The sequence below is a fragment of the Cydia pomonella genome, chromosome 10 (genome assembly GCF_033807575.1).
Source record: "Cydia pomonella isolate Wapato2018A chromosome 10, ilCydPomo1, whole genome shotgun sequence".
NCBI lineage: Eukaryota > Metazoa > Arthropoda > Insecta > Lepidoptera > Tortricidae > Cydia > Cydia pomonella.
Genome location: NC_084712.1, coordinates 20,850,386 through 20,862,509, shown reverse-complemented (window position 1 = coordinate 20,862,509; position 12,124 = coordinate 20,850,386). Strand labels below are relative to the sequence as shown.

Genomic DNA, 12,124 nt, shown 5'->3' with positions numbered 1-12,124 from the left:
AAAGCATATCAACAGCTCCACTCGGGTCTGTTGTGTGTGAAATATTTCCTTCAAAAGGAAATAATAAATTTTCATTTGAAGCCTTTGTGCTATCAAAGATTTGTCCAGATATGCCATATGATCAATTGGATACTTCAGCATGGACTCATCTAAAGGATCTGGACCTTGCGGATCCTCAATATTGTCAGCCAGGACCTATCGATATTTTAATTAATGTGGGTCTTATGGTCTCATCCCTTCAACCTGGTTTATTGAAGGGTGAGGAAGGTCAACCCGCAGCGGTCAACTCTATCTTTGGTTGGCTAGTGATGGGTGACTGTGGTATTGATATTAAACATTCTCGTTGTCGTTCTCGCAATAATCCTTCTGAAACCAGCAAGGATTGTTATCTCGTTTCGTCGCTCTCTGTAAGAGAGAACAGTAAGCAGTCCTGGGACATAAGAAATGTCGTAAGTCCTAGTACTGTTATACCTAATAACAATTTATCGTGTCGATTAGGTGACAGCTCCTTGAGAAATTACAAGGAGTGTCTTCTCGTTTCGTCTGTATCTTTGGACAATAGTATCAAGAAGTTTTGGGAAGTAGAAAATGTCGTTAGCCCAAATGCTGTTACTTTGGCAAAAGATGATTTGTCGTGTGAAAACCTTATGGGTGCAAAATATTGTCGGAATCCCGAAGGAAGAATGGTGGTCCCATTAACTTTCGATGGCCTTCAGGATCGGCCCCGGTTTTCTAATTCTCGGGAAATCGCACTTAAGCGACTTCTACATTTAGAAAAGAAGTTTAATATGAACTCTGATTTTAGGACAGCGTATGTCAACTTTATGGATGACTATTTGGAAAACGGTCATATGGAGGAGGTTAAGGCCCCTTCGTCGTATGAAGGCGCCTTTTACTACATTCCCCACCACGGAATTTTACGCCCTGATTCGGTTTCTACCCCTTTGAGGACCGTGTATGACGCAAGTGCCAAGGATGGTCATGGAAAGTCTCTCAATGACACTCTTCTGCCAGGCCCAAAGTTGCAAAAGAATATTTTCGATTTATTAATTCGGTTTCGTTGGCATGCTGTCGTGTTCACTGGGGACATCAAACAAATGTACCGCCAGTTTTTGGTTGATAAGCAAGACTGCGATTATCAACGCATACTTTGGCGGCCATCTCCCTCTGAACCTGTTAAGGACTTTCGTTTGCTTACAGTCACTTACGGCGTGTCATGCGCGCCCTACCAAGCATTGTGGTGTATCTCGAAACTTGCGCAGGAGTTTATCGATACCGCTCCTTTGGGTGCTGCAGTTCTCAACAGGGACACCTATGTCGATGACATCGTGTCAGGCGCAGATTCGGTAGAGAATGCGATACTTATTCGTGACGAGTTAATTAAAATCTTAACTTCTGCTCGTCTGCATTTAAGAAAATGGACTTCCAACGATCAGGGGTTCCTTGTAGATTTGTCGGATTCCGATTTATACTCGGAACATTTTCGTAATTTCGAGGACGTTCATGACGTCTCATTAAAGATTTTAGGTTTGCTGTGGCAACCTAAATCTGACACATTTTCATTTAAAACCTCTAACGTAGAGTGTCGTTGCACTAAACGGTCAATTCTATCAGAGATCGCTCGGATCTTTGATCCTTTAGGTTTCCTGTCGCCAGTGGTCTTCCTTGCGAAATATTTGATGCAGCTCTTGTGGTCTTCCGGTCTCCACTGGGATGAGGATGTCCCTGAACCTATCGCTGAAGAGTGGCTCAAATTAAAATCTCAGCTGTCGTGTTTGAGCTCACTGTCCATACCTCGTCGAATGGTTTTGTCCCATGACATTCAAATACATGGCTTTTGTGATGCCTCGGAACGAGGATATTGCGCAATCGTTTTTTTTCGCATGGTTAACGATGACGAAGAAATTATCGTTCGTCTTTGTTGTGCAAAAAGTAAAGTCTCTCCGCTCCGTCGGCTGTCCATTGCTCGATTGGAATTATTGGCGGCAGTGTTGTTGGCGGACCTCGTAGCGTCAGTTCGTCATGCGTTGAAGGACTTCCATTATGATGCTAAAACATATGCTTGGTCAGACTCAACCGTGGTTTTGACATGGATTCGATCATGCCCATCGCGATGGAAAACATTTGTCGCTAACCGGACTGCGGCGATTCAAGAGCAAATTGCTCCCGATTGTTGGCACCATGTTTCTACTGGTGATAATCCGGCGGATCACGGATCTCGTGGGTTACTTCCCGCTGTTTTATTGCAGTGCAAGTCATGGTGGGCGGGACCTGCATGGTTGTCTTGTCCTGAAGAGGATTGGCCAAGGCGTCTCTCTCAAAGTGATGGGGCTGCATTCGAAGAGGAAAAGGTCTTGACATTGTTCAGTGCCCTAAATTCGGATTTTATCGAACAAATTTTGTCGAAATATTCATCGTTTCGTCGTATCGTTAATATATTAGCATATTGCTTTCGTTATCTTCATAATTTGAAGAACCCCGCATCGAGAACCTCGACACACACTCTGTCGACGTGTGAAATCAATTCGGTGATACGATTTCTCGTAAGGCATGTCCAGGAGCATGTCTTTTCGACTGAAATTCGTCTTATCCAAAAGGGTTCAACTAACTCACTTCACAAGCCTCTTCGGAAATTGAATCCATTCATTGACGAAGAGGGTTTGTTGAGGGTGGGCGGACGGTTAACCCATAACCACACGCTCGACTATGAGAGGAAGCACCCCATGTTGTTGCCTCGTGAACATCGGCTCACGGCATTGGTGATCGAGGAATATCACCGCAGGTTTTCCCACCCGGGGCTACAAACCCTGCACAACCTTCTTGCCCAGGACTTTTGGATCCTTTCGCCCAAGCGTGCGATTTATTCTGTCGTCTCGTCATGTCTCAGATGCTTTCGGGTGCGCCCACAAATGGCCCCACCCCCTCTCATGGGAGACCTACCGTCATTTCGTATAAGCCAGTTGAAACCCTTCTCGTCTGCTGCAGTCGATTATGCTGGCCCTTTCAATGTTTCGTTGGGTAGGGCAAGAGGCAGCAAATCTTACAAGGCATATATTTGTGTTTTCGTGTGTACTGCCACTAAGGCAATTCACTTTGAACTCGTCTCTGAGCTTACATCAGAGGCTTATTTGGCAGCCCTGCGCCGGTTCATCTCTCGACGCGGTCGTTGCTCGAGAATTATATCGGACCAAGGTCGAAACTTTGTAGGTGCCAGCAACCTGCTCAAAGACTTAATGGCTGAAGCTTCCCAAAGGGAACAAATAGAATTTGTGTTCAACCCGCCAGGTAGTCCACATTTCTCTGGCTTAGCCGAAGCTGGAGTAAAATCGGTAAAGACTCATCTGTCGCGTGTAATAGGCTTACAACGTCTGACATATGAAGAATTTTACACGGTCTTGACTCAACTTGAATCTATGCTGAACTCAAGGCCTCTGTGCCCAGTCAGTTCAGACCCTAATGACCTTTCGGTGTTGACCCCTGGTCATTTCCTCACATTGGAGCCCCTCACAATATTGCCAGAAAGCAATCTAACTGATGTTAAAATAGGTCCGCTTCAAAGGTGGAAATTACTCCAAAAAATCCATCAGGATTTTTGGCGTAAGTGGCACTTAGAATATTTGCACACTTTACAACAACGCCATAAATGGTTTAATAAACAACCTCATGTAAAGGTCGGGACTCTTGTTCTCATTGCTAATGAGCAATGTAGTCCACTCAATTGGGCCTTAGGCCGTATCGTACAACTGCATCCCGGTACTGACGGGATTTGCCGTGTCGCCACCATCCGCACAGCCACTGGTCAATATAAACGCCCAGTTGTGAAACTGTGCCCCCTACCTCTTCACCATTAACCAATTACCCTTTTCGAGTCACTCAGGTCGGGCCTATTTTAGGTTAAATTATTTCAAAATAAACTCAACTGTGTGACAAACTCTAAAGATTATAATAATTTCGTAGATATAATTTCGTGAAGTAGATATAATAATTTTGTAGATAGCTTAATAATCTCAAAAATACCGGGTGTATTTTTGGTGGGCGGAAATGTTAAGATTAAAAAAAATGTTAATAATATATCCATGTAAATAGCTTTGCAAATGCCACATATTACGTGATCTTTTTCTAGAAGTTACGAAGTTATCCTTAAAAGATAGACATTTAACATCGCGGACTTTTTTGTAGACCTATGAATGAGAAACAACCCCACCATACATTGTGTTGTTAAAGCTCAAACGAATTAGGCAGCGTTTTCGATTATTATTAATATTCGAATTTTTATTTTTATATTTTTTTAAGTAAATGATAATTTAAAGCTAAAAATACATGCAATACCACTCGATTGTTTTTATTTATTTAAAGATAAAATTCCTTTATTGTCAGAAATGTGTACATTTAGATGTTGTGGGCTTCGAGCAACACCGGCTTGCGACAGAGCGTAAGCGATATCTTACCGAACAAATCAATCTGCCATTTCTTGTAGGGGGGAAACGTGCACACAGTCGCACTTCTCACTTACTACATACAAAATCCAATCTGTAATGAAGACTCAATTACATAGAAAATGACACACGTCAAAGACAAATCTTGCTTTGTGTACGGACGAGTCACAACTTGCACCGCCATAGGTACAGTTGTACCTATGCTTCGGCAGAGGGGAAATAGTATGAATGCCGTCTCCCTTCCCAGTGTTGCTCGAAGGTTGTGGGTAAAATAAAGTCCAACAGCTTGCCGATTTCGGACGTACAATAATAAACTTAAAACTAGTCAAATATACTAAAACATTAACAACAATACTATTTATACCCATAAAATATTCATTTAGATTGTAGAAACTTTTTATTAATAGCCATTTGATAAAAGACACAAATATACGCGTGACAGAGTGGTTTAAGAGCGAGACAGACAATTTTTGACACAGCTCCATATTATGGAGTCGTGAGATACAGCACAAACCATGAGGTACAGGTAATAGATGATCCTAAGATTTCGCACGCAATAATAAGGGCTTGTGCACAAATCACGCGAGGTTCGATAAGGGGGGGCGAAAAAATCACGACAGATCACGTTGGGGGAGAGGGGGTATAGCCAAGAACCTCACCAAATATCACCAAAGGGGAGGGAGGGCAAACAGTGTTACGGAGCGGTTATGAGAAAAATAATGTAATAATAAGAAAAGACCCAGGTACGCGGTACAGGACCGAGAAAAGTGGCGCTGTCTTGTGTCGGAGGCCAAGTCTCATTTTGGGTCGCTGAGCCAACGGAGTAAGTAAGTAGGTAAGTAGTAATAAGAAATGTGTTAACAGACCCGACCCTACCTTAATAATAATATGTTCTAATCTAAAGTAGGTAGTGTAGGAGCAGTCAGCGAAAAACAAAGTTGTGGTACATTATTTGCAAACCAAATTGACGACCGGGGTCGTAATCCTTCTAATTCACACTTGCATAGTCATAGCACGAGTAAAAGAGATGGTAATATGATCTCAGTCGTCATTTCGATCACTACTATAGTCCCCTACCAACTAAAAAAATATATATATATATATATATATCACATTGTAAAGTGAGACGTATTACCGTTGTACAAGGTCGAATTCTCGACGATCTGGTTGACGTCAGCAAGGAAATCCTCTCGGCTATGGTAGTGCTTCTGGCGAAGGTTATCGCGGATAGTCTGCAGGTCCATCGGGCGAGACACGATATGGTAGTAATCCGCTACCAGCTGGACAAATTAGGAAAGTTTTGTTATTATACTTCGCAATATATTTTGGTAAAAGGTGTGAATATTTACTTGATAGCATATCGTTCGTCGCAAGATGTAAAATAGAGTATATTTTTGTTCCTGTCGTTCTTCATTCGTAATATGTATAGGGAGCGTGCATGAACTGTAGGAGGCAGCACAGGAGCAGTCAGATTTTTTGCGCGAGGCGTAAATGTGATGTTTATTGTTCCGATGTAGCCCACAAGATGGCAGAACCTACTATGCACAAGAAAACACGTGACGTGTAAATGTACATGTTTATGGTTCCGATTCAGGCCACAAGATGGCAGACCCTCCAACGCGCACGGTCCCTATAGTCTTGTAACAGCGACGAGAGAGTGACCAGCGGATCTGTCCTTCGTTCGGCCGCTCGTTTTAAGAAGTAGTCACAAGACTCGTTCGCTTATAACGACCAGAAAAGGCTTTGAAAATGAAAGTTACCTTAGGATTGACGGGTAGTAAGAACGGTTGCACGTCGGGTAGATGGCGCATGTGGCTGAGCACGTCCTCCAGCAGCGAGGCCAGAGTGACCAGCGGATCTGTCCTTCGTTCGGCCGCTCGTTTTAAGAAGTAGTCACAAGACTCGTTCGCTTATAACGACCAGAAAAGGCTTTGAAAATGAAAGTTACCTTAGGATTGACGGGTAGTAAGAACGGTTGCACGTCGGGTAGATGGCGCATGTGGCTGAGCACGTCCTCCAGCAGCGAGGCCAGAGTGACCAGCGGATCTGTCCTACGCTAGCCCGGTCGTTTTAGGAAGTAGTCATAAGACTCGATAATTTAGATCAGTTACCTTAGGATTGACGGGTAGTAGGAACGGCTGCACGTCGGGTAGATGGCGCATGTGGCTGAGCATGTCCCCCAGCAGCGAGGCCAGAGTGACCAGCGGATCTGTCCTACGCTAGCCCGGTCGTTTTAGGAAGTAGTCATAAGACTCGATAATTTAGATCAGTTACCTTAGGATTGACGGGTAGTAGGAACGGCTGCACGTCGGGTAGATGGCGCATGTGGCTGAGCATGTCCCCCAGCAGCGAGGCCAGAGTGACCAGCGGATCTGTCCTACGCTAGCCCGGTCGTTTTACGAAGTAGTCACAAGACTTGATAATTTAGATCAGTTACCTTAGGATTGACGGGTAGTAGGAACGGCTGCACGTCGGGTAGATGGCGCATGTGGCTGAGCATGTCCCCCAGCAGCGAGGCCAGAGTGACCAGCGGATCTGTCCTACGCTAGCCCGGTCGTTTTACGAAGTAGTCACAAGACTTGATAATTTAGTTCAGTTACCTTAGGATTGACGGTTAGTAGGAACGGCTGCACGTCGGGTAGATGACGCATGTGGCTGAGCATGTCCCCCAGCAGCGAGGCCAGAGTGACCAGCGGATCTGTCCTACGCTAGCCCGGTCGTTTTACGAAGTAGTCACAAGACTTGATAATTTAGTTCAGTTACCTTAGGATTGACGGGTAGTAGGAACGGCTGCACGTCGGGTAGATGGCGCATGTGGCTGAGCATGTCCCCCAGCAGCGAGGCCAGAGTGACCAGCGGATCTGTCCTACGCTAGCCCGGTCGTTTTACGAAGTAGTCACAAGACTTGATAATTTAGTTCAGTTACCTTAGGATTGACGGGTAGTAGGAACGGCTGCACGTCGGGTAGATGACGCATGTGGCTGAGCATGTCCCCCAGCAGCGAGGCCAGAGTGACCAGCGGATCTGTCCTACGCTAGCCCGGTCGTTTTACGAAGTAGTCACAAGACTTGATAATTTAGTTCAGTTACCTTAGGATTGACGGGTAGTAGGAACGGCTGCACGTCGGGTAGATGACGCATGTGGCTGAGCATGTCCCCCAGCAGCGAGGCCAGAGTGACCAGCGGATCTGTCCTACGCTAGCCCGGTCGTTTTACGAAGTAGTCACAAGACTTGATAATTTAGTTCAGTTACCTTAGGATTGACGGGTAGTAGGAACGGCTGCACGTCGGGTAGATGACGCATGTGGCTGAGCATGTCCCCCAGCAGCGAGGCCAGAGTGACCAGCGGATCTGTCCTACGCTAGCCCGGTCGTTTTACGAAGTAGTCACAAGACTTGATAATTTAGTTCAGTTACCTTAGGATTGACGGGTAGTAGGAACGGCTGCACGTCGGGTAGATGGCGCATGTGGCTGAGCACGTCCTCCAGCAGCGAGGCCAGAGTGACCAGCGGATCTGTCCTACGCTAGCCCGGTCGTTTTACGAAGTAGTCACAAGACTTGATAATTTAGTTCAGTTACCTTAGGATTGACGGGTAGTAGGAACGGCTGCACGTCGGGTAGATGACGCATGTGGCTGAGCATGTCCCCCAGCAGCGAGGCCAGAGTGACCAGCGGATCTGTCCTACGCTAGCCCGGTCGTTTTACGAAGTAGTCACAAGACTTGATAATTTAGTTCAGTTACCTTAGGATTGACGGGTAGTAGGAACGGCTGCACGTCGGGTAGATGACGCATGTGGCTGAGCATGTCCCCCAGCAGCGAGGCCAGAGTGACCAGCGGATCTGTCCTACGCTAGCCCGGTCGTTTTACGAAGTAGTCACAAGACTTGATAATTTAGTTCAGTTACCTTAGGATTGACGGGTAGTAGGAACGGCTGCACGTCGGGTAGATGACGCATGTGGCTGAGCATGTCCCCCAGCAGCGAGGCCAGAGTGACCAGCGGATCTGTCCTACGCTAGCCCGGTCGTTTTACGAAGTAGTCACAAGACTTGATAATTTAGTTCAGTTACCTTAGGATTGACGGGTAGTAGGAACGGCTGCACGTCGGGTAGATGGCGCATGTGGCTGAGCACGTCCTCCAGCAGCGAGGCCAGAGTGACCAGCGGATCTGTCCTACGCTAGCCCGGTCGTTTTACGAAGTAGTCACAAGACTTGATAATTTAGTTCAGTTACCTTAGGATTGACGGGTAGTAGGAACGGCTGCACGTCGGGTAGATGACGCATGTGGCTGAGCATGTCCCCCAGCAGCGAGGCCAGAGTGACCAGCGGATCTGTCCTACGCTAGCCCGGTCGTTTTACGAAGTAGTCACAAGACTTGATAATTTAGTTCAGTTACCTTAGGATTGACGGGTAGTAGGAACGGCTGCACGTCGGGTAGATGACGCATGTGGCTGAGCATGTCCCCCAGCAGCGAGGCCAGAGTGACCAGCGGATCTGTCCTACGCTAGCCCGGTCGTTTTACGAAGTAGTCACAAGACTTGATAATTTAGTTCAGTTACCTTAGGATTGACGGGTAGTAGGAACGGCTGCACGTCGGGTAGATGGCGCATGTGGCTGAGCACGTCCTCCAGCAGCGAGGCCAGAGTGACCAGCGGATCTGTCCTACGCTAGCCCGGTCGTTTTACGAAGTAGTCACAAGACTTGATAATTTAGTTCAGTTACCTTAGGATTGACGGGTAGTAGGAACGGCTGCACGTCGGGTAGATGACGCATGTGGCTGAGCATGTCCCCCAGCAGCGAGGCCAGAGTGACCAGCGGATCTGTCCTACGCTAGCCCGGTCGTTTTACGAAGTAGTCACAAGACTTGATAATTTAGTTCAGTTACCTTAGGATTGACGGGTAGTAGGAACGGCTGCACGTCGGGTAGATGACGCATGTGGCTGAGCATGTCCCCCAGCAGCGAGGCCAGAGTGACCAGCGGATCTGTCCTACGCTAGCCCGGTCGTTTTACGAAGTAGTCACAAGACTTGATAATTTAGTTCAGTTACCTTAGGATTGACGGGTAGTAGGAACGGCTGCACGTCGGGTAGATGACGCATGTGGCTGAGCATGTCCCCCAGCAGCGAGGCCAGAGTGACCAGCGGATCTGTCCTACGCTAGCCCGGTCGTTTTACGAAGTAGTCACAAGACTTGATAATTTAGTTCAGTTACCTTAGGATTGACGGGTAGTAGGAACGGCTGCACGTCGGGTAGATGGCGCATGTGGCTGAGCACGTCCTCCAGCAGCGAGGCCAGAGTGACCAGCGGATCTGTCCTACGCTAGCCCGGTCGTTTTACGAAGTAGTCACAAGACTTGATAATTTAGATCAGTTACCTTAGGATTGACGGGTAGTAGGAACGGCTGCACGTCGGGTAGATGGCGCATGTGGCTGAGCACGTCCTCCAGCAGCGAGGACAGCGTGACGAGCGGGTCGGTGCGGCGGCGCTCGGCGGGCCGCTTGACGAAGTAGTCGCAGGCCTCGCTGAGCGTGCCGCGGCGCTGCTTGCGGCCGCCCGCCCGCGGCGCAGCGAGCCGCCCGCCGCCGCGCCGCTTCAGCTCGTCGGCGGATTGCTGAGAACAAACATAAAATAGTACGTAATGTAGTATGTAATACTATTTTACAGTACATATGGTGCTACTTTACCGCACTAGTGCGAAAATAAGCATATTACGTTACTATGTCGAATATTAAAAGGGCCATATGTACTGTAAACCATTGTACGATACATGTGCGAATATGTAATTAGCAACTCGTGTCGATTTAAAACACTCCCTTCGGTCGTGTTTTAATTTATCGCCACTCGTTTCGAATTTCCTATTTTTCGCACTTGTATCGTAATGTACTATTATACAATCGTGATATAATAGAGAGCTTTTCAGTCGAGTACCGTGTTTAGGTAACGACGCTTGCCGAGTTGCCTAAGTGAGGTACGAGTTTAGTGTTATACTTAAATACCTAAATTAATCAAGTTAGGTATTTAAGTATAACACTAAACTTTGCATGCTGCATAGTCAATTAAGAAATATGAGACTTGGAAATGTATATTTTACAGAAACAACTTGTATATACCTAACCTTTTTAACGCTAATAAATTATTATGACTATGGGATTTTTTGCAAAGTAAAGAACAGCCTAAATATTTATGCCTACCTTCATAACCTTAGTGGGCAGGGTAAGTTTGACCCCGTCGACGTATCCGGTGTCCTCCTCATCCGGTTCCGGAATGGGCTCGACGTCCGTCTCCGGGGGGGAAGAGGGCCCCCCTCCCATGGACCCGGTGTACAGAGGGCACGCCTTGTTCGTACGCATGTGCCCTACTTGTCCGCATGCACCACACTGAAATAAAATAAAATGGTTGGAACATATCATACATATCGTAGCAGCCGACATGACAGACTGGCGATATAAGTCGGCAGACTGGGATGGGATGCGCTCGTTTTTTGCATCCTATCCTTGGCAGCCTTTGTGCTTCTCTTCGGGTGATCCCTCAGCATGCGCGGATGCTATAACAGATGTGCTGCGCCAAGGTATGGAATTCTTTATTCCTTTTTCCGATGCAAGCACATCTAGCAAAGCACAACCCTGGTTTGGAGCCGAGTGCCGACGTGCTGAAGCACGGAAACACGAGGCCTTCCTTGCCTGGGCTGATGCTCGAAACCGCAAAGCTAGTGACATACCAGATAAGAAGAGAGCCTATAATAGGGCAACCAAGTCCAGTAAAAAGGCTCTACGGAAGGCTCGATTTGACCATATACGCCGGACAGGAAACAAACTAGCTGCACACCCTACAGGTAGTAAAGCGTTTTGGACCCTAGCGAAATCAATCGAATCGAACTTCTGCCGCCCCTCACTACCCCCACTGCTGAAACCAGATGGGTCACTTGCCCACACTGCTGAAGAGAAAGCGAATTTATTTGCTTCCATCTTCGCTGAATCTTCACGTCTAGATGCAACTGGCGCAAAACCTCCTAGTCCACTAGTTTGCGAGACCTCTATGTCGGACATACGCATACGCCAAACGGAGGTTCGCAAAGTGTTGCAAAACCTGGACGTGAACAAAGCAAGTGGTCCTGACGGTATTTCAGCCATAGTACTTAAAACCTGTGCACCTGAGCTATGTCCCATATTGACGCGCCTCTTCCGTCTCTCAATGGCTACCGGTCAGGTTCCGAAATCTTGGAAGCTTGCTAATGTGCAACCAGTACCGAAAAAAGGTAGCCGGGCTGACCCTGCCAACTATAGACCGATTTCGGTCACTTCCATACTCTGTAAGAGTATGGAACGTGTACTTAATAATCGACTCCTGGCATACCTAGAAGCGAACGACCTGCTCAGTGACCGGCAGTACGGGTTCCGCCGAGGCCGGTCTACCGGAGATCTTTTAGCGTATGCCACGCACATCTGGAGTGAGGCCATGGAGAAGAATGGAGAGGCTTTAGCTGTCTCTCTAGATATATCGAAGGCTTTCGACAGGGTCTGGCACGAGGGCCTTATTAGCAAGCTACCGTCCTTCGGTCTACCCCCTAGCCTTTGTGACTGGGTATCAGACTTTCTGAGGGATCGATCGATTCGGGTTGTCATTAATGGCTGCTCGTCCGATCAATTGGCAATCAATGCCGGAGTCCCTCAAGGGTCCGTGCTTTCAGCGAC

General features: G+C 47.2%; 1 protein-coding gene across 1 annotated transcript in view; it reads right to left on the bottom strand.

Moving 5' to 3' along the window:
* Positions 1–12,124, bottom strand: part of LOC133522381 (transcription initiation factor TFIID subunit 1) — a 71,353-nt gene that overhangs the window by 16,068 nt on the left and 43,161 nt on the right. Inside the window, exons 26-28 of the mRNA XM_061857703.1 lie at positions 10,625–10,810; positions 9,808–10,044; positions 5,572–5,716 (exon numbers count right to left, since the gene is read on the bottom strand). Coding sequence (XP_061713687.1) covers positions 5,572–5,716; positions 9,808–10,044; positions 10,625–10,810 — 568 coding nt within the window. The remainder of the gene's footprint in view (positions 1–5,571; positions 5,717–9,807; positions 10,045–10,624; positions 10,811–12,124) is intronic.